At 37.5% G+C, this 23,853-nt stretch overlaps 1 protein-coding gene across 3 annotated transcripts in view; it reads right to left on the bottom strand.

Annotated features, from left to right (window-relative positions):
* Positions 1 to 23,853, bottom strand: part of LOC142084804 (BEN domain-containing protein 5) — a 971,351-nt gene that overhangs the window by 714,107 nt on the left and 233,391 nt on the right. For all 3 annotated transcript variants that reach the window (XM_075155802.1, XM_075155804.1, XM_075155803.1), the window contains one exon: positions 12,957 to 13,051. In XM_075155802.1, coding sequence (XP_075011903.1) covers positions 12,957 to 13,051 — 95 coding nt within the window. The remainder of the gene's footprint in view (positions 1 to 12,956; positions 13,052 to 23,853) is intronic.

Genomic DNA, 23,853 nt, shown 5'->3' with positions numbered 1-23,853 from the left:
GAGGTAAAAAATGAAAAATTAGTACTGTTCAATAACTCAAGGTTTGAGTCTCATTTACCACTAGTAGAATAACAAGATACTATATTTTAATAAAATTGACATAAAGGGTTTTTTTAAACTTTTTAAGCTTGACTTCAACAACTGTATTTTGTTACTAAGTGCCAGAAGGTTTTGTGACATCTTAAATTGTTTATAATGTTGTTGGTGGGGGGGCTAGGGGTTTTTTTTGTTTGCAGTTGTTTGGGGTTGTTTGGTTGGTTTTTTTAACATGAAAAACAAAAATGCTTGGATACCAACATAAGAAGGGAGTACGGAAGTGCATTTTGAAAGTAGAACTCAAAATATCAAATATCTGTACTTAAAGGTGAATCTTAAAAAAGATATTCCAATAAATAACTTTTATTGAGGCATTAGTGACCATTAACTTCTTATGCATGTGGCTCATGCTGTCAGATAGAATGTATTACTGATACTTGTAAATGTTGTCTGTGAAAATATACACCACTTGTGCATCTGCTATAAAGTATCTCAGCTTCACTTACCAGAAGGTTTTCTAAACCTTAATCCACATTTCTGGTGGCTTCAAGAGAAATAGCTTTTATTAATTACATGTTAAATTAAAGCTATAAACAGCCTTTATTTATGTTATCATAAGATTCTGTCAGTGGATATATATCTTTATTTCATCACACTTTACTTTCAAAGAACTAAAACCTTAAATAGAAACTCTAATAACAAGTTTGGTTTGAACCTAAAATGGTGTACCAGCTTTTGAAACAAAAAGTAAAAACCTTCAGTTTCAACTTCAATATGAAGATATTGAAATGCTAGGTTGTGCTGATAACATCTATTTGGAGGGCAGAAACTACACAAGCGTGAAATCCCTTCTTCAAGAAAGGAAAGCCAAAACTAAAACCAAAAATACAACAGAAGAGTAAGTCTTTTGAAACACATCCATGCAATTTGCACTGCCATCACTCTGATTCCCACATGTACGTGCTGCTTTGAGTGTCTTGATGGTTTGGTAGGCAATGGCTTTCCTTACCTGCAGAATTTCAGGGGAAACCACACAGTGGCAGTACTGTGAATGTAAATGCTATGCTCTGTTGTGCAGCAAGATGAGTCTTAAGAACTAAAATACAGTTTCCCATGCTTGGTTATGGTTAAGTTCACTGTTACTTTATATAGAAGACATCCTGGTTTTTATTGCTCTAAGAGTGGAAGAAAAACATGCAGTCAACATGTAATTTATTTCCTTCTGTAATTTTAGTATCCAGAGGCCTCAGACACAGAGAGTCACACATCTCACTCCGGGCTACTATTTTCTCTCCATTTTTATCCACTTTCATTTCCTCTATTCAGATATGTTTTTGAAGCCCAGCCTCTTAGCATAAACTTGGAATTCTTTGCCAAAATAAAAGGAAAAGAAAACAAACTGAAGGAGCAGCCCCCACACAAATATATATGCACGCACACACACCCCAGACATTTATGATTCATCTAGGTTATTAGTTTCTGTACTTTCAGAGCACACAGATACAAGTTGATGAGTATTAGAAGTGACAAATCCAGAATGCTCTGTTCATTTTCACTGTACTGCGAGACTCTTGTCAAAGAATATAGCCACACAGACCGCAGATGCCAAGCTTCTGATGTACGGGTATCTCACACCAGGGCGGAGGGGGAATACTTTAGAGTAAGTCTGAAAGGAGAACTCTCAGTAGATCCCACAGTTACCGAAATAGAAAAGCACGACTCTGACTCCTACATGCTGTTTTAAGACATCTTGAATATTGACACGCACGCTACCCTTTGCACCTGGCTTCTTTACCAGCAGACCTGCAGTTTAGTGTTCCCTTTCAGACTGATGTACAAACATCCAGATCCATGCTTATTCATAGAGATAATGGCAGGAAAGCAGAGTTACATCTGTTAAATACTTTCAAAAGAAAAGCTACTCATGTTTTCTTCTGTGTAACTGATGCCTCATATTTTTTCTCCCCTTGTTTCTGTGCTCTGAGTAAAACACTTAGTTTGCAACTGCACAACAGTAGAAATTTCCTCCAGGTGATCATTCTCAGGACATGATTAAAGGCCAAGATTGCATGTAATTTACCAGTTTTTAAGCCTATGTGCTTTTCAGACATAAATGTAACAGTTAACATAACCACATATGCTCAAGGAGTGTGACATACAGCACAAGCTTTTTTTTTTTTAAACTTACGTAGAAAACTATATTCATATCCATGACTCCCACCTAAATCAACTCCCTCTTCATTTTACCAGGTGAACAAACAGCATTTCCCCTTTTTTCCTCCTTTTAAAACAAGTATCAGACTTTTGCCTGCAGGGATTAACACCCAGTGAATCTGAATATGTTTCCTTCCCTGCTTACCTTGACTTACTTTGCTTTTAGTTACAGAACCTGCTCCTGAAGGTAAAGCCTTTCTGATTGCACCTGCAGCCACACTTTTCCCCTTGCTGAGTCATTCCTCAAGTTCACATAGCCCAAATGAGCCAAACACTTTCCGAGCAGGATTTGCACCACAACCCCTTCCACCAGCGCCCCCAGGATAGTGACAGTCCCTCAGGAGAGCCCAGGGAATTATGTTTAATAAAAAGTTGCACATAAACATACGTATGCTGCATGACTCCCCTTCATTGACTGAATGACATTTAAAAGACAACCATAAGAGCATTAAACTATCCAGTAAAGTAGCAGATGAGGAAAAATTCTTTTCCTTATCAAAGCTAAATTATTATATCACTGCTGGTCTCAAAGCTATGAGGTACTGGTGGCTTTTAACTACACTGAGAAAAATATTAGGAGAGGATTTTATCAAATATTAAAAGGCACGGTAAATTATTTTAACTTGGATATTCCTCAATTTCTTTCTATGGTGAATCTATCCTTTTAAGTTGAATCTCTTTTTATCTTGAGCTGCATTGGCCTTTCCTATAAATTTGCTGAAGGGTATCACACATTTCCAATGAACTATTTTGTAAAATTCTTCAGAGAATGAATACAATATTTGTTACAACAGCACCTGGAAAAGGCTGAACAATGGTAAAGTCTTCAAACAAAAAGCTAACACAAACACAATTTTCTTCCTCAATCTCAACAGCAATTCCCAATTTTGGAAGTTACTAATTTTGCCATTTGAAATCATTTTGCTGCGAGTCCAGCTACCCAGTGCAATTCCCTAATAAATTTACAACTAATCCCTAATAAAAATCAAATTCTTGAGCTGCTGATAGGATAGTTTCTTTTCATTACCGTGTTTCGCATGACACGGCTCCCTCGGCCACACTGTTTGTGGGCATATGGCACCCAAGTGACACCCCAACTTGCTCACACACCTGCAAAGGGACAGGGCACGCTGGCGAGCCCTGGGCCCTCTCGTCACCATTATTTTCTCTCCAGGTTTGGAAGCATTGAGGAGGGTGGCTGTGCAAAAGCACAGAAGGGAAAAAATGAGGAAATAAAGTGGCAAAATTGTGCAAGGCAGAGCCTGAGCAGCACAAGGCGGGAACGCGGGCCGTGCCTGAGGGAAGGGGGCCCCTGGGCGTGGGGGCAGCCCCACCACAGCCAGGCCCTGCCACAGGGCACCTCGCTTCAAACGAAGCGGTCTAACTGAAATACATATTTTATTACTTTCTTGCCATTATTTTTTAACAATGCCACGCACACCTCACTGTTAAAAGGTAAAATCAGTTAAATGGTTTGTGCGCTATTGGGGTTTAGGAGCCGGACAGCACAAACAGAGCTTACCTGCCGCCTTGGAGCCTCCCGCCTGTCGTGTGGGAGAGGGGCAGCCACAAGCAGCTTGTTTTCAACTGCCCGCACACCTGCAGCAAATCGAGAGCCCTGAGGATGCACACCTGCACGTCAGCTGCACCGCTCACCTGCAGCCCATCTGCATAACCACGCTGTGGATCAGTCCCAGACCTGGGGACTCCCTTACAGGTGCTGGAGAGACTCTCCAGCCTGGCTGCCCAATGTCCCGAGACCCCAGGCAGATAAATACCAGCCCTGAATTCCACAAACAGATCTACTAAGTGGCAGAGAGGACACGCACAGAGAAACCCGAACATCTGAGAGCAGTGAGGAGGGCGTTGTGTTGTTCAAACCTATACTAACGGTTCACAGTTTCCAAAGGGACGATATTCCAGCCGCGACCTGGTGCTGCCCAGCCCCCTCACCCAGCACAGCCCTTCCCCTCCCCAGCACCGCTCTTATTTTCCAGAGGCAGGGAACTGTCAGCAAAGCCGCCAGCTTTCCACTGAGAGCCTGGAGCCTCACCTTCCATTACCCAGAGCGCCTGACAGCCAGTTATCCTTGTGCTGCCTGAGCAGTACTAGACAGAAAGAATGGAATTAGTATTTGCTGCCAAAAAATATTGGATACTTTCTAATCACACTAGGAGAGCTCTTGCTAGGTTTTCAATCTCAGAGATGCTTAATATAGTGAAGCAGGAAGACGAAATTTCACTTTCAGGCTAGAATTCAATAATCCTACTTGAAGCAGTTGGAAAAAACAAACTTTAGCCACTGCCTCAGCATCTAGAAATGCAGGAAAGATCTTATCTCTATTCTGTTATCATTAAATTTTAATTCTCTCAAACTGCTGACATCATACAGAATTTAATTCATAACTTAACCCTACTAATCACAATTAAAAATTGGGTTTTTTTAATTTTGGGTTTATATACAACCGTCAAATCCCATGAGACAAACTTCAAGACACAGCACCTATTATTTTAATGTTCTGTTCCTGCATTATCACCTGCCATACTTATTTACTGCTTATTTTCTCTACAATTCTCAATTTCCACAGTACGGCAAAGTGGTTTTGTCTTCTATTTATGTTTGGTTAAAAGAGAAATTGAACTCATTGCTTTGGTTTTTACCATGGCACTTCAAATATAGGGCAGGTGCCTGATAACCATCTCACTTTGATAAAAGTTCACAATGAATAGTTCCCATTACCTTTTCCTCTGCATTAAATATTGGTTCTTCACAGAAAATGAATGAAAAAGTTGTTGTTAATGATTAAAGGAAACATTTAAAAATATTAGGCTGGATATTTCAGCCCTAACTTTACTTAGAATTGTATTTCTGATATAATGCACATCCTATGCTTTTATGTCATATGTAAATTTAAACAGTACTATGTGTTTTTAAAATCATATGTTGAAAGATCGTTAAAGTTGCAAGGCTAAGTGAAGGAAAGCCAAAATTTAACCTGACTGCTGCGTCCTGGTGCATTCTCAATTATGTTATGTCATAGCTTATTACATCTTGTTAAATTCAACTTGTCTAGCACTCTTCAGACCATTAAAACATTCTTAAAGAGATGTTGCATTTTCTGATTACAGTTTTTGGCTCTTATTTGTGTAGTCTTGTGTTAACAGTCTGATTCTCAAGTACATTTCTTGGTGACACTCGGCTTTGTCTGTGTAGGGCTCTTGCTACTAAGTACTTACGGCTGATAAATGCCATTCTTAACAGAGGTGATTTTCATTCTGCTTCGCTCCATTAGTTCAAAGTACAAAATTGCAATGAAAAGCTGCAATGTCCTCTTGGTAGTTTGACTCCGCTTTGAGTTCAGTGCTGCCCATATTTATCTAACTTACAGAATCATTTTGGGGGGAAAAAGCCTCAATTTTATATACTTTTTTTTAAACCTGCCAAGGTTAGGGACCCAGTTCTGTGAACACTTTTCATGCAATCAGTTCCACCAAATGCCCATCACCTGAGAAAAGAGAATAATCTGTTTTATGATGGGATGCAATGCACAGCTCTAGTCATATTTTGCAGCCATTGAACTCAATACCATGGGCTGTAGTGGGAAAACCCTAGAATTCAGTTGTTTTAAACTGCCAGAAAACCTCCCAACTGCAAATTTCATTGTGATTTGCACTGGTGATGGGGGAACTATTTTCAGGCAACTGCACTTTTTTAAGATTTTCAATTTCTCATCAGCACCCCAGTAATTAAGTATTTATAGATGACAAAAATGCACCTAGCAGGAATAGACCCATTTGTTTCCTATGTGCTTCAAACCTTTCATGAATAAAGTAGTACCAAGGGTAACCTTTCATGAATACAACCTTAGGGATCACAGAGTGCCCTCAATCAATGCAGGGAACTCATGTTGACAGAGTATATGGGAAACAGATTGAGGTATTAAAGCACATAGCCTCTGGTGTTTTAGATGTAAATACTATAACCATCAAATATTTAGACTCTTATGTAAGCAGTTTGTCATTTTTTAAACAGTTACTGCTTGGAATAAATCTTTAAGGATGGAATTTTCAGAAGTGCTCAGTATTGGCCTAACTTTGCTCTTACTGAAATCAATCATAAAATTTTCACAACTGTGGAAAAGGACTTTGTCTGTTTATATGTTTCCACAGCACTAAGCACAATGAGTCTTGATCCTGGCTGGGGCCTTTTGACTCTGCTGTAATCTAAATAAATTGATTTATAGGAGATCAGTCAGATAAATGATGAGGAAACACATACATACATATAAAATAGCTAGGGTTTTTAAATAATGGCTTAGCAGTTCTTTGGAGCTTCTTCATTATTTTCTCTTTGAATCCCAAAATTCATTTGCCTTCTTCTATATTAATTTAATTTCCTTGTTATTAGTTTTCCCTAACGTAATTCCATGCATCTTAAATTTCCAGTAAAGTATCCAGTCAATAAAATGTATCTTTCTTTCTTGCAACAAACTAATCCCATTTAGTTTGCACAATAAACACATTAGTTTGGGGATCTGATTCATACTTTGTGTCAGCAGAATATAACCTCCCCTCTATTTCCACAAAAGCTGTTGCTGGTAAGAATTATATGTAACCTACGCTGTATTCCCAGGAATTACTATGTTTGCTGGCCTGGGAAAGGGGAAGAGAATGCATTTTTTATGGGTTTGTAGAGTGGTTAGGTCTGTTTCTTTTGCTACTTCACAAGATTCACACAAACATTAATTTACCCAGGGATTGACTTCAGAGGCAGTTATTTTACTTTCATATACATGCCAACCTCAAAACTGTCTAAAAACATCTTATTTTCTTCCAAAGAGCTACAGTAAGACCAAAACAAAACTACGCCTGCTTATCACTCAATGTGGGATTTTAAAAGGTCAATACTGCAATGTCCTTTTCCCCTATTTTCTCCAAATAAAATGCTACAAGATATTGAAATGGAGGCTGTGGTTCCGCAGACAATTCTCTAGGCATTTTCCTAGAAGCTGCTACCCTCATTCCCTCGCCCCTGCTCCAGCCACTTATTCCCACCTCCCTCACTTTTCCTCCAGTTGGACCCATACAGCTTGTTTTGGATCTATGTGATGAACCAGACCAAGACTAAATCCTCTTTCTCTTCCTTGAAAGTTTACTTTTAACCTGGGCCAGCTCCCAGCCTGCTGATCCTACGCAGAGTTGTAGTAGCACAAGGGAGGGAGCAGCTCTGAGGAGCCAGATCTGCACCTGGCAAAGACTGCATCAACACACACCTGTGCCATGGGAAGTATTTCCGAACCTCCAAAAGCTTTCTCACCAGATCCCTCGGGAAAGCAAGAACAAGCACCCATTACATTATAAAACTGGCAAAGGAACAAACTTCAGAGAGTGGCCAAAGTTGTAAAATAGGCCAAGGAAGGAATCAGGTAATGATAACAGCTTGTTCATCTTCTTTACCTAAATTCAGGTGATATTATCACTAAACTTGGCCCGCTATGTATTTTATAGTAAGCAATTCTAGTCTTTCAGATTAGCAAGCTATATATATATACAGTGCTTTATTCTCAAACTGTTTCACCACAAATGACAGCTCATTTCACAAACAGCTTATCTTATGGCTAAAGATATATAAATACATACTAAAAATGCTGCTGAAAGTCTCTGAATGTATAATGCAGCCTGGTAGACATGGTAGTGATTGTAACACTGCATTGTAGACACAAATGTTAAAGAAATTTGGCAAGAATCAACACATTTTAGCTACTCAAAATTCAGATTTTCTCAGTCTTGTCCCCTTCTGATGAATGGAACATATGGGAGTATTGTTCATAAAACTTGCATTGCTTTTCTCGATGTCTACTAAAATTCCTCATCATGACAATATTTACCAAGATACATATAGATTCAAATTTGAATTAATTACCTAGAAATTTTTCTGTACTCCCAGGTTTACTGGAAAAGAAAAATGTTTCAGAAGCAATGTGTTGTGAGTATTTAACAGTAGATGTTATAGCAACAGAGGTAGTGAAGTGCTTGCTGGGGAAGGCAGCTATCCAGTTAAAAGCCATCAATGCTGAGTGAGATAAAAGACAGGGAAGAAAGTAGCTGCTTTGCCAAGAAACAGTTTGAAATCTGACATTATAAACAAAACACATGTAAATCTAGACACAGATCCTCTCTCATATGCTGAAGGCTCCATAATATTTTAGCTAGCATTATTACTTACAAACAAACAATTCCTGAAATACGGCATCACAACAGCAGAACAGCCTTTAACCTTGTGTTCATCCACTCAAGAACTATGTTATTTATTATCCTTTATCCCTTAATTATGGGGACTTCACCTACTGCTCTCTGCTCATTTGAAATGCAGAATAAAATACAATGGATGTCTGAAGACTTAACAGGTGTCAACCAGATATTTGCCAGCTACCGCTACTATTCTACTGGGAGGAGTTGCTGTTCTATAAATACTAATTAGAGTTTTGCACATGATCTTGCTGAAATACCTAAGGTGATGAGTGGCCAGTTGTTACTTTTAAAAGATTAGCACAATTTGAAAAACTAATGTCCCCAATGAGGCAATGCTCACACTGAATAATCAAGAGTTATAGCTGTTCTCTGCCCAAAGGGAATATTTGCTCACTTCATCATTTGGAAAATCTGCTGCCTCTCGAACAACTCACTCTTCTATTTCACTTTGAGAAACTCGTAAAACTTCATGGAACCAATATAATAAGACGGTATATGTACATAAATGGTCTTCCACTGCTATGCCCACGTGGAAGGCTTTATGAATACCTTCCAAGGACAGAGCTTTTAGTGCAAAATCATGACTAAGAAACTGCAACAAAATTAGGTTGCACTTAAATGAAGCAGCAAAGAAAAAGATTACAGTAGAAACTGCATCAGCATAGCAAAAATTTAATTTTCCTCAAATCCATCCCCCCTCAAATTCTTCACTTCCACAAATGAAACAAAGAAAACAGACCCAGTCAAAAGAGAACAGGTTTCTATTCTAGTAATTGAGTGTTTTATATTTGTAGTAGTCATTATTGAGAAAAAACACAAAATCTCTAACATCTTGGTGTAATACTTCTGAAGAAGCAGCTAATTTTAAGCAAAAATGCTAAGTAATCAGATGCAGCATATTCCACTGGCTTGAAATAAAATCTTGAGTTCCATCTTGTCCAATTTGCTATGAAGTGCAACTGATGTAACATGGTGTGACACAATGCTGCATTTCTACGTATGAGCTGTGATTCATTGCAGTGAAATTTGACTGATGCAACAGACACAACCCCATACTATTTAGTGTCAACATAGCGCATACACAAAAAACGCAGAAAAAATGGGTATAGGGACTCAGAATTAACCTACTTAGTTCTTTTTTATTTTGCTCTATCCCTCTGGGAAAGAATATTCAGTAAATCCGTTACCGTGTATGGGGAAAATATATATCATTTTAATCAGAATTTATTTTTCTGTTTTTTTTCTTTTTAAAAAATAATCTTTTTTCCGTTAGCATGAAATCTGTTTTCTCCTTATCCTTCAGCGTACTGCTTCCTCTTTTTAAGTAGCTCATAATTGGAAATGTTTGGCCTTACTTCAAAAGAGAAGAATATGTCAACACCAGAACATCTGTGTCCACACAGAGTGCTTTGATGACAGTGATATACTCCATTTACATCAATAACACTGAGCTGAACCTTGATGCTGACTGCATTTAAAGATCTTACCCCACAGGGCAAGAGAATACAGGTCAAAAATGTTGATCTGTGTTTGACACACTCTCTACTTCGAGAGCACTTGGCAGTGATTTGTTCCAGATTCAAGAATCAAACTCACAAAATGTTGCAAAGCTCAGAGCCATGTTCACGTAACCACATTCAAAACAAACATTAAAATTCACAGTCTCTGGAGGGCAATCTACTTTTGATATGCAGGATTTTGCGAGCAATATGGTCAAATTCTATCCTGAATACAGTGGGAGCTTTCTCATTTAAATCAAAAGGGCATAACTTGGGCTTGAATATCTGTTATTGAGAGGAGTAATGTACCTACATCTCTCAAATGTGAAAAGGAAAATAGACACTTCATCATCCTAAAACTCAAACCTGATTGTATAAAAAAGGGAGTGGAATAGTTATGTGTGACACAGCATTGCTTCTATCAGCATGGCCAGAGGAAGTTGGGGGAATTTCGGTACAGATCACATATTGAAGGCACAGGCACATTGTGGCAAATGCAGGCACGCACAAAAATGAGTCCTCAAATATTTAGTACAGAAGAGTTCAGAGATGAAGGACTGAGCTCTGCTACAGAATATTTGCAGACCTTGGTTTCTGGTAATCGTCTTCCTTTTAACCTGATTTTAAAACCTTCTGTGTTTCTTCAACTTTTTGTAATTACTATATCATTTTCTAATTTAATTACATTATATCCACTAACCTGCTATTCTGACTTAAATCTTAATATAAGGTGGAGAATTCCAATAGTCTCCTTCCACAATTCTGAATCCTGAGTACCCTCGTGTAAACCTCAGCACTTTTGCAGCATTGAATGATTCAGTATTGCTTACCAGACTAATACATACAAGGCATCTAATGGGATCAAATCGATGCAGCTGGATATTGCCCTGTTCATGTTCAAGGACCACAACTACCTGTATGCTGCATTAGCAAGTGCAAGTACTAGTAAATCCTATTTCAGCAAACAGAGGAAGAGAAAATTTTGTTTACAGGTTTCACTAGAATGCCATGGAAACAGATACAGAGGTAATTGTAAAAGGCATAATCCAAATGGAAGACAGCTCTAATAGAAAGCATATATCCAAAAATAATGTATGTGTTTTCCCACTTGGAAAATACATGCATAACTCCTATTAACATCAAGACAGAAAATTATACTGAATAGACCCCAATATCACTAAAGTCCCTGATAAGAGTATGAATTAATATGCACCTTCAAAGTATAGCAAGATGTTTTCATACACGGACTATTAGAAAAAAATAAAAATACCTCAATAGAATAATGATTTTTTAAAGAAAAAAATTACAGCTAGAATTTCTGAAACAGGATTAAAGTATGGTAGTACCCCTGTACAAGGAAGCTGCTCAGCACCTGCTGCCTACACTGTGCCTGGCTCCAGGCAATGTTATTCATTCCTCACTTTCATGGGAGCAAAATACATCCCCTAAAAATATAAAACACAAAAATAAATAGATCTCCGGGGAAATGGAAGAGAAATCTGTTTTAAAAATAGTGAAGGAGCCTACATGTTCTAGAAAAAGTCCATTTTGCATTGTTTTGTAAGATTTACACTTTAATTTGAAACCAAAGCAAGGCATAAAATTTGTATGAAAGCAATATCTGATTTATAGATAAACTTAACACACAATATACTTAGCTGCAAATACCAGACCCCAGTGAGAGAAGGAAAAGGTTTTGAAAGATGATTAAAGCATGCTTGATAAATGTGGCCCTGAAATGCCCCAAAAGATTTTTCTGAAGTTAAATAGTAAACACAATTAACATGACTTTTGCTACAAAAACACTAAACACAATGGATTTTTTTAATTAATTTTCAATGCTATTACATGCTCCTATTGAGCTGGAATTGACTCCATCCACTAACTGTATTGTGAAACAGCTCTTCTGTCCAGATGACCTTACCTTCTAGATAAAAAACCAACGAGCCATTCTGTTGGTCATATGAAGAGGAAACCATACAATAACAATGATCTTATGACCACCAGAAATTAACATCTTGTGGGTGGAAATTTTGTGACAGTTGAAGTATTTAAGAAAGGTATATTTATAAGGCTCAGATAATGTGCAAATTGATCAAATGTATTATTAATTAACCAATAAAAAGGAGCAGCTGTAAAGGCTTACAAGAATACATTACTGTACACACCTAACCTCACTATCCATATTCAAACAAGTCTCCTAGCTAAAGGCAAATCACATAATTCTTGGGAGTCTTGCATTCGTTAGGACTCATTAGATTTACATATTATTATTCACAGTAGACATTTCATTACATTTGCTTTGAGAAAATGTACCATCTGTATATGTATTCATGTGTTTCATATGGGCATACCTTTCTGTGTTGTATATATTGTGTAGCTTAGGACAAGGTTGTTTGGCCTTCTTGTGTCTTAGATAAAACAGACCAGAGACTACTCATTCACATGAGGTCAACTCCCATTGCAGAGCTCACATTCTTCCACTAAAATCTGACCTCCCCAAAACAGGGAGAAGAAATCCAAACAGCCTTTTGGAACCAGTCCAGGCCTAGTCCATCTCCCATATTGTTTGCAGGCTTTGTTTGGAAGACTGCTAGATGACGCAGGCCAAAACTGGGACAGAGCCTGTCCTAACAGTTGGATGGTGAGGATGTCACTGAAAAATAATTTGGCCCAGGACCTGACTGTTCAGTTTGCTTGAATGGACATCACTTCAGTCATGTTACTTGAAATAAGGCACTACAACACACCATCACAGCAAGGCTGGAAGGAGCCTCCAGAGTTCATACTGTCCATCTGCTCCAAAGAGAACCTGTCCTCACAACATTGCTTTTGCATCGAAGTTCTCTCCCCCTCTTACCAAAAGGTGCACCTGAGCCATAAAATCTTTGCTACAAGAAAGTGCCAAGCAAAACACTTTTATCTCATTGAGCAAGTCTTTTAAAGGATAACTTACCATTTCGGTCTGCTTGTGGATTTCACCATTGGAGCCATCCCATCTCTGTAGAGGCTTTTTGTTTTACTGAAGTTGACAACATTGAAAATTACTCTCTGGGGAAAAAAAAAACCAAAGAAAAGAGGTCAGGTATAAATTATAAAAGAGTTTATATGCATATTGCATATACCAGCTGCATAAAAATATACACAGAAAATATATGGAATAGATGAATTATTGTTACTCTCCATAGATCTCCAATAATGGACACCCTGTCTGTTCCTAGTATTTTAATAGTCCAATAGTTGTTTTACACTGCAGTGATATACATGGAATGTATGTTTTGAATTTAGTATGCTGATTTTTCAGTATGTATCCTAGCCATACAAAGAAATAGGTTACTCAGATCTGAAAACAGAAAAGCAAGTCCAGTGTGCTGCAGTTAGGGTTAGAGAGGTTGGTGGAAAGCTGGGAGATAGGGTAGCAGTCCTCATGAAAACCTTCCAACTGCTTCATCTCTTAAAGCTTCTTAGTTGCTTCTTTCAACCCGCTTAGGCCTCACAGGGCAGCAGGAAAAAAGAAATATTTCTGATTTTCTTTCCCCAAAGAAAGGAATATTTCTCTTCACTTCCCTTGGCAAAAGGAAGAATTTTCCACTGCAAAATCTGTACAGGATACCTACACAGTAGAAATTGCACATAGCCATCATCCATTTGTATATGATAGAGAAGAAGAAAAGAGTCCAACTCTGATCTTAGTTTACACTAATAACTTTGGGAAGACTGTAGCTGATATTTAACACTTCAAAGGAAGAGCAAAATCTAGATCTTTACTGGTAATGTACTGATACTGAAAGTAATTTCATGCTGGGGGAAGAAAAGAGAAAACAGAGACAAAACCTTCTTCCTTACCATCTGTCTGCTGTAAGTAATTTTAAGCAAAATTACTTATTCAGGGCCTGTTAAGAAAGTCTAGGTTGGATCTAGCTCATCTCATGTAGTACACTTACTTTTCAGATGTTAAATCCGGTATACTGGTTTCTCATACTCTTTTGATACCCAACACTAATGTACACAGAAAAAAAGAAATATGAAGACTAAATTAATTTTGATATAATGTTCCAGGATATACTAATACATTCCATTTGTACCTCTCTCTTTAAATTTTTTTTACACAGGTATCAGTGAAGACAGACCCCTAAAAATTATATCTGCCCCTAGGTATTCACACGCTTGTTTTTAGAACAAACTATTGTAATGTTTACACTCTTAAATAATGGTTCATGAGAAGTCTGAGAATTAAATGGGCATTCTTTGAAATCAAACGATTTTGACTAAAGCAATAAGATCAATTAAGCTTTCATATGTAAAATTTTGCAAAAACAAATCTGGACCTTCCAGGCAGTCTGCTCAGACAACAGTGAATTATAACATTAAAGTGAAAGCAATCAGCAGTGGGACACTGCAACAGGAGCCAGGCACATTTACATTTATATGTGGGGCAGGTAGGAATCCAGGTAAACTACATAGCCCTAATTACGTATCTCTGTACTCAAGAAAAATTAAGAAAGTTTTTCTGAGGTGCAGGAGTGCTGAAGATCTTGTAAATGGAAGCACAAGCTGCTACGTATGCGAACTCTGCAAATTAGTCAAACAAAATCTAAGAATAACCTGTAGATTTTACTGGAACTGACTCAAAAAACTAGCAAGTTGAGAAAAACACTTTCTTAAAGATGTTAATTCAATTTTGTACCAACGTTAATGAGCAAACTCCATATCCCTGTACATGAGTTCTCATGTATTTTGTCTATTGCAGCATTTTGAGATTTCCTAATGGTCATGAGATGAGCTTATTTTTGTAACTCTCGATGAAAGCGTGCACTTAATTTACAAAATGTTATATTTGTAATTTTAAGTATTTAGCATATTGCTTATCTGATGAAATATCCATCTTGGGATGTCTCTAGTTATTTTCCATCTTCTTATGTTTACAATTTATGGCTCTAAGTTAGATAATGATATTTAAGTCTCTATATATTCCATACTCTACATGGAAGCATTTTCCTATATTAGAATGCTGAGTTTTGCCTCTGTTACTTAACTCTGTTCATATTTGTGAAAACAAATTAAGTTGCAACAAATTGGTTTGTTAATCTTGATGTTTGCATGGAGTGAATGAAACAAACAAGATCTCCAAACCAATTGCCTTAAACTTTGGATGCAATCATGCCACTGTTGGAAAGAGAAAGTTGCTAATTTTGTTACATACTGACTCAGAGCAGACAGCTGGTAGAGAATGTTCTTATTCCAATCAAGCTTATTTTGTATAATGAGTTGGGCAAATGTACACAACTGGGTAAGCAACGTATATAAAAACAAAAATATGCAGCTCATTTAACAAAACACTGCAGATTATAACATTTTAAGCACTCATGTTCACTGCGGAGTAAGCAGTTAGCAATGCGTGCAATTCTCTCAGCATGGTATATAGTCAGATTGGCAGAACCAAAAATTTAACAGCACAGAACAGAACTTTATCAACATACACCACTGAAGTAATAAAGTACACAAACCGAAGCACTCAAATAAGCAGCTGAACTCAGTCAAGTATTCCTGGTGGTAGTTAAAGTAGTCCATGCAGCTCAGTCAGTGAAGTGTGCAAAAATGTAATGACTACAGTATATGCACCTTAGCCGGAAAAATATGCAGCTTGCTCAATAAGGTATGCAAACATCTTTGAACTGAATGTTATAAGAAAAAGGTTGTGATACTGCAATCAAACATTTGCTGAACAAATCTAATTTTTAGGCTAATTTTTGTCTATACTGACATTCTTTAACACACCAGTTATAAACTATAAAGAGCAACAGGACTAGATATACACTATGCACATTAAAACACTCTTTCCTAAGAAAACTATTACTATTCTGTATGTTTTTATGAATTATAGAGACATTCAATGTGTGGTATTTAATGAGCAATATAATTTAGACACTCAAAAATGAAAAAAAAACAGCAGGTTTGTTTTTTTTTTTAAGTGTCAAGTTAAGAAAGTAAAACTAGATGAAATATACTTACAAATTCCCTAGAAATTGCTCTGGTCTCCAGAGCAATCAATCCAGAGAAAAATGGCAGAAACCTTTACAACAAAAATACTCGTATTCATTTTGGAGGGTATGAATACCACTAAAAGAAGCGATATTCAAACTGATGCTGTACCAGAAATGATAATTGTGTGATTTCACTTCAGTTATGATACATTTTCAATCTACTGCATTATTCTGACAAGCTGATCTGCTTCTTCTGGGTTGGTGGAAGCGGCACAGAGCGGAAAAGCCCCTTTGGACACCACCAAGTAAAACCATACTATAGGGGGGGTGCATCAGGATGCATTGTGGCTTCACAGCATGAGGGAAGACAACTGCTGCAATCTCAGACTCTGTGTATGGACTGCCAGATGTGAGACAGATGTCGGAGAACCTTAGCCAAGGCAGGTATTATGTTCTGCCTACTCAGAGAAGAAGGAAGATGTCCTCTTTCCATAATATGTGCAGTATGTATGCATTTGGAGGTATCTTGCTGCTTCTATGATTCTAAAACCATTAAGACAGAAAAGTGAGGAAAGGCTTGGTCCTGCCTTTAGCCTTAAAATGTACTGATTACATCTGCTTTTCCCAATAGTCATTTGCAAACATATTTCAGGAATTAAAAACATAATCAGGTGTTAAGGGATGCTCAGTGTTTTTAGCATGAGCAAGATAAAGACGAACCTTGAACACAAGAGGAAAAGATGGCTGAAATGTGTCACACGTTTTATCTTATTACCAAAAGTTTGCAGTTTCCTGACTGGGGCTGGAAGGACCTGCTAGTTTTTGGGGGGCAAGGACACATCAGGATGGTTTTGGATTGGAGCTGAAGGCATTGAGCGTGGATGGTCATATTGGACATCATATTCCAACAGGTCTGTGTGAGCACAGGGTGAACTGTGATCTCTTAGACATCCATTGCTCACCCACGTTTTGGCAGGTTTTCCAACTGAACCTACCAACTGAAGCAGATATCCGAAAGAAAAGTCACACCTTTGCCAAAGGTTAAGTGCTTTCCTCCAGGATAAGGACACGCTAGATCCCTTCAGAAAGACTGCCAGGTTTATTTTGCATGGTTTTCCCTAGCCGACTTCTCAGGAATAGCTGCGCTGCTTTGGCTGACATTAAAAGAAAAAAAAAAAAACAAACAAACCAAAGAACACCACAGAATTCTGCCTGAGGCAGACACCTGGCACAGAAAATTTTGTGTCAAATCGTTACGAGTATGAGAAGTTATAACTAACTGAAAATGGGGTTTGCAGAAGGAAGGTATTCTTAATATTGAGGTAACATACACATATTAAATATTAACAATTATGTAATATATTTAATAGTAATAGCATAATAGTATCAATTCAGTGGACAATGCTGCATGCTACAAGTATGATACAAACTTCACTATGAGCTGCCAAAGTACCTGGGAACCAATTGTTTGAAGTCAGGCAGGAACAATTTCATCGTTTAACCAGCCAAAATAAGAGAACTGGGCACTAAGTAACACTAAGACCTTTCAGTTGAAATTAAGTCTGAGCTCTTGTGCTGTGAATGAGCATTAAAGATCCAAAGGTCCTGGATACCATGGGGCTTTGCTTTGCTTTCACTGCATGATGTCTTCATTTCCTCTCCCGCTGATTCTTTAGATATTACAGTATTTTGCGAATTCCTGAAACTTGCGGCTTTTTGTGAGCTGGATTCTTGCCTTTGGCAAGAATCTTGGTTATCCTTTCCTTCCTTCCTTCGTTTTTTTTTTAAATCCTTTCTCTTTCTTCTATAAATGTAAGTTTTCATCCCTTTAAAGGGCAGATCTACTTTAGAATTGCATTCCATTAAAAAAAAAAAAACCATAAAGAAAAGAAAAATGAACTTCTCAAGCCAACCCCATGACTTGTGAGATTTTGAGTCACCATTTCTGAATGTGAGAAACTGGCAACATGGGATTGCTGCCTTCTCACAAAAAAAGTGCTGCATTTCTGTATTTGTGTCAGAAGGTCTTTGGGATCTTTCCTGACAAAGCACCTTATACAAAGCTGTACAAAAATAAATTATACTGGAGAGACTTCAAAGTGGAGAGGGAAAAAAGTATCACCTGCAACTGTTATCAATGCTGAAGAAAACAAATAATGTAACAGCCAGTTCTGTGCAAAATCCCCAATGAAAACTTACAAATCTTATTTTTCTGACCTTTTAAAATTTAAATCATTCATTACTGCTAGCATTTTAAAATAACCCATACTTTCTTTTTCCCTTTGTAGAAACACATGTCCTTTCAAAAGGAAAAGTTTTTAATATTGATAGCATTTAGCATTTTTCTCTTCAGCTAAGGAGTTCTGAAAACCTGCTGATGCTCAGGAGGGGAAAATAAATACTCACCTACTGAGGGAGGATGTTAGGGACCATCCAGAGCTCCACCAGACTCGCTAATCAGTTGCACCTGTGTCTTGTTAACTGGAAATTGTCAAGTCCTTACAAGGTAACGAAGTCTTAGGAAAGTGATGCAGAAAATGGTCTACAGATTGTGAATTATAAGATTTTTTCCCTTGGTAGAGCTCTTCATTTAGTTACTTAAAAGAGAGAAATGCTTAAGTCTGGGATGATACACAGAGCAACATTAAAATAAGACTCAAAGAATTTTAATACAGTAAGACCTCTGATATACTGCTATGCTAACTATAAAATGCGCTTAGCATTTATCATGGTATTTGTCTGCATATTTGAGATATTCTTGATGTTCATGATAGCCCAGCACCCATAAGCCATATTAGTGTTCTTCAGTTAATGGGGCGTAACTGTATCTTAATGTCAAAAAATACTTTCAAAAATTATTACCAATTTAGGCATTTGCCCTGCTTATCTGTCCTTTCTGGCAATTCGTTCTTTGCCTCCAAACTAACATGCGTAAGCACACACCCACGGGAGACGTAACACCTGTGTAAGGCAGTGTTTCCCATTTGGAATTGCACTGTCAACATCAGTGTTATCTCACTTAGGACTAGGGCAGGGGATACTGCAGAGAAGGCCATCTTCTAGCAAAGGGATCTACAGAGGAATTGCTGTTCCCTGTTTAGTGTCATGCCGTGGACTGACCGCTAATATGGCTTCTGTGCATGATCTGTTGGACTTAAACATTGTGAAGGCAACAGTCATTCCAAGTTTTGCCATTCAACCTTTCTTGGAAAAATGGCAAATTTGTTATTGAACACCCTCCCCTGCCAACAGAAGTCAACTTTCTGTTAAAGTTTTTACTTTTCATCTGAATATCAACAGTCTGAAACTTTCAACCAAAAACTCAAAAATGCCCATTTAGAAAGCCAGCAGTGGTGTAATTAAACTGACTCACGTTCCTTGCTCCCTTGGGCCAAAATCTCCAACAGAATTGCAAATTTGTCACAAGACATATATTGTATTATGTTGATTCATCAAGAAGAAAATAGTAAGGGTCCTGACAGGGCATATAACCAGGCTACACAGGTATTTAAAACAGGTTTGAAGCTGAAAGCTTCCTGCCAAAATTTTTTCCATTCTTTGTAGCAAAAGGTTAAAATATTTGCCAAGAAAGGCATTTTTATTTAATCAGCTCTGGAAAAAAAGGTACTTTTATTTTCTGTTTCCTATCTTTTCATATATATGCAGTCTTTGGCAAAAGAGCCACTTCTAGTTGCATTGCTGGGAAATTGCGAGCTACAGGAATATGTGAACAACTTTTTGATATTTGACAGGATGTCTCAGCCCTGTTAGTCTTGTCATTGACTTTCTCCATATACATGGGTAATATTTTCAGGAATCAGCTGAAATATAAAATAAGGAAACAGTGCATGGTCTTTCACTGAGACTTTCTCAACTAGCTAAGTTATTTCCTAATATATTCCATGCCATGTTACAGCCATTGCCAGATGATATTTGAAGTAGAGTCATGTATTAAACTCTTTCTACATAATTACAGAAGCTATCCATGTTTAGGTTCTATATTCTTTTCAATCAATATTATGGCTGCAGGTGGATATAACAGCTGGCTGCTCTGGAACATGTTAGCAAAATTTGCTGTTATCTTACATCTCTCAAGAGGAAGCAGCTGAAAAGACTTAAGGTTTCCTTTCCCTAATAGAAATTATTTAGCCAGTCAGAAGAAATGCTGTAAAGCTTGGTAGGATTTTAAATAGTAAGAATAATTACATATTCTTAGTGGTTCAAAAAGATAATGCTATCAACTAAATGTTTTCTGGCCCAAATCCTGTTCATAGCATAGGGCCCACAGGAGGCTTCAAAACAATGAGACCAATCTGGAAACAGGGAAAAGGGACAGGAAAAGTCACTGCATCATGGTTATAGGGAACCACTGTAAAAAAAAAAAAAAGCCCATGTTTATGAGCACTGGCATAAGGTGTGCCACTGAAGACCAGAGAATGAAGTGGCAAGCACTGACTAAGTTCATGTGGGAGCGTTCTGCTCACCCGTTCTTTCTTCTCTATAAAGTCTACTTTGCTGGGCCCTTCATAAAGTGCAACAGTCAGCCTATGATCCAGAATCAAAGCCTCCCTTACCAACAAGAGATACACTTACCAACAAATTAGACATTTATGATGGATACCAGCCATAATTACTCAAGCTTAAAGCATGCAGGTGGAGTGCTGAAAACTGACACTCTCACAGAAATACTGCAAGACAGTAGGTGAGAGTGGCACTAACAATGAGAGAGTGGCAGTGATATTTGTATGGATCATGATTTTGCTCAACCCTTGAAAACACAGAAGGTAATAATCACAATTTAAATAGCATGCAAACACAAAGGCAGCAATCCATCTGATACCCAGGCTGGAAGTTGAGAATGAAAAAGCCTTTTCAAGCGTAGGTCCTTGTGAAAAGTAAAAGGAAGATAAAGAAAGCCCTGTTAAGGGAGAGATTTGGATGAAGCTTTTCCAGCAATTGTTTACTTCGGATTTTTGCAGCTGGCATTTTTCACAGTTAAAAGCTATTGTTTGTCTAGAGCTTGTGGGAAAAACCTGTGGGGGAAAAGAAGGGGATGATAACACATAGAAAGAAAGACAGGATATATGGGAGAGCTCAAAACCAGCACCAATATATTTGCCTCAGTGTTCTCTGATGGGTTGCAAAAATAAAGACATTTTGATGTGTACAACCACGAGTTATTGCTGCCAGCAGTTTTGGTTATGTTACTGGGATCATAGCATTGCAAACGTATAAAACCTCTCTATTTAATTCTCCAGTAACCAAGCACAGATGGGCTTTGTGTCCAGGTTATTCACGGACGTCCTTCGTTTTCTCTTCTTTTTAATTCAAGTGTTTTGGTTGCTATTACAATGAAACCTTTGAACCTTCTATGCTCTTCCACGCATGGTTCTGAACAGTAATGGAAAAAAGGTTTCCCCATATTGTGTAGTTTCCTTATATTTAGACAGAATTGGAATTGGATCCTGCAGTAGCTGCAGTGCTGATGAAAAAAACACCCAAAGAAGGGTTTTGTGGAAAAATATAAACTATATGTCATCAATTTCATGAAACTAAGGAATACTGTTATAGCATGTACCCTCTTGTTTTCTTTTGCAAATAATCCCTTCTATTTTTACTGCAGAGTTAAAATATTTTTTTCCTTCTCTTTCTAGCTGAACCCTTTTGCAATACTGCAACATTTACACAATTCACCGATTTCTATAAGAAAACGTAATCGATATGTTAGTGTACATTGGAATCCTAACATTGACAGTGGTAGCTTGTGGTATTGATTTGAAAAACCTGCTTATGATTTCTACAGTACTTCAGCACTATTTCTTGTATTTTCAATTTTCACGACCTAGAATTCTTCTCCAAGTGTCCAACTCATGTACTAACAGACTATTCAAAGTTTTCTGCTTCAAAAGAAAACCCAAGGGTAAGTAGAAGGAAATCTGATCTAGTTCCTGATATTTTCACGTACCTGTGTATTTGACATTTAGAATAAAATCTCAGAACTGCCTTAACCAACCATAATAGTAAGGGAATATATGAATTGTCCTCACAGCTTTGAAAATCCCATTCTGAAGCTGAAATGCTGAATGTTAGACTTAAATGATGATCTCTGTCTGTTTGCAAAGGTGATTCGCCGCGTGTGAATAAACATGTTTTGGCAGTGTCATGAACAGAACAGCTAAACAAAAGAACTGGGAGGATTTCAACAAGAAAGTTAAGTGTCTTAAAGCAATGTGCCCTGTGCTGCATTTGTGTAACACAGGTGTCATTCCTCCCTGGCACTAAGTCAACTTGAGGGGAAAAAAGAACCCAGCAATGATAACGCATCGTTACTGGGGAATGCAGTATAACTGCAGTCCAGCCTGTCAAGTCCTTTTGTTTTCAAATGCTACAGGTAAAACTTAGGTCATGTCCTGACTGAGCTTTAAACGTGGATAAAAGAACATTAGTATTCAGAAAAGCTCTCAAACACATAAATATTTAGCCTCGCTTTTAAGTGTTCCTAGAGACTTAAAGTTAAGCAAACATTCACACTTCCTCCCTGAATAAGGGTGGATTTCTGATTCAGGATTTAAGACAGTCTAGCAATATGGGAAAAAGATGCTGGATTTGCCAAAATCCCATAGGCACAATTTATCCTTAGCAACTGATCACTGTAGATTGGAAGTGACGTTTCTGCAGCTTTGGGATGCAGGAACATTTTTATTACTGTTACAGATCAACTTTAAGTGTAATATTGTTTTGTTAGTTTATGTAAATCAATCTGAAATGCTGTATGAATAAAAGGAATTTGAAAATGGATCACTCATCTTTATTGGCCTTGAAGTACTGAGTATATGGTACTTTGCTGAAACTATTCTTTTATATTAAGTTACAAGAAACATTGCTCAGATACTAAGCAAGTCTCAGCACAAATTCTGGTATTTTTCCACCAAAAATGAGTCTCCAAAAAGAGATAAATATGGTACAGAGCTGAACATCTTCTCTAAAGAAATCATATCATATATGACCAAAGCCCCTTTCAATATCTTACAGATTTGATTTTACTTCAGCTCACTTCCAAAAGCTAGTGTAGAAATCTGCTTCAAAGTGCCCTCTTGGTAGAGAAAACATCATCTCTAAATGGTTGCTTATTCTTCTGCAAAGCAACAATAACAGCAGACTACAGCTGTGAGGCTACTACAAATGCTCTGTGCGTTTTAACAGGTAAATTCTGCACTCTTTAATACGCCGGTTTGATGGAATACTCAAAGTTGCTGAAAACCCTTCTGGGGAAATGTGAAAATTGATAACATTGCTTCACAACACAGTATTTTAATACAACATCTCAATATTAACCATAATGCTGCAAAAGATCTTTCACACTTTATGTTGTTCAATTTTTTCCTGTTGGAAAAGACTCAAGAGGTTTTTTTGGAAACAATATGTAAATATAATTCCTTTCAGATTTCCTAGAATTTTAAAATCATAACAGCAGAAGATACAGAGTATTAGCAAAAAAATTTGCTACCCAAGATACGAGACATTTCTCAATTCCCTTACAAAGTAGTTCCAGCTGATCATATTTACTTTTCCAGTGTATCATTTAAACTCTAAGCATACCTTCCCAGAACACTAATTCATTTTACACTTTTTTTTTTGAACTGCAATGCATATGACAATTCTTCCTTTGGTTTTACTTAAATCTATAGTTATCACATCATGAACACTGCTCCGAGAGCCAGCCGATAACCACGTATCACAAAGTCAAAAGTCTGCAAAAACTGCTTTGGTGGCCAAGCCTGGGGAGGGGGAGGAACCCACTTATCACAAGGGAAGCAGGAAAATATGAACAAAAATAAGTGTATGTAGTGGCATGAGTAGAAGACTTCC

This window comes from Calonectris borealis, chromosome 8 (assembly GCF_964195595.1).
Source record: "Calonectris borealis chromosome 8, bCalBor7.hap1.2, whole genome shotgun sequence".
NCBI classification, from domain to species: domain Eukaryota; kingdom Metazoa; phylum Chordata; class Aves; order Procellariiformes; family Procellariidae; genus Calonectris; species Calonectris borealis.
This window is presented reverse-complemented; position numbering and strand designations above follow the sequence as displayed.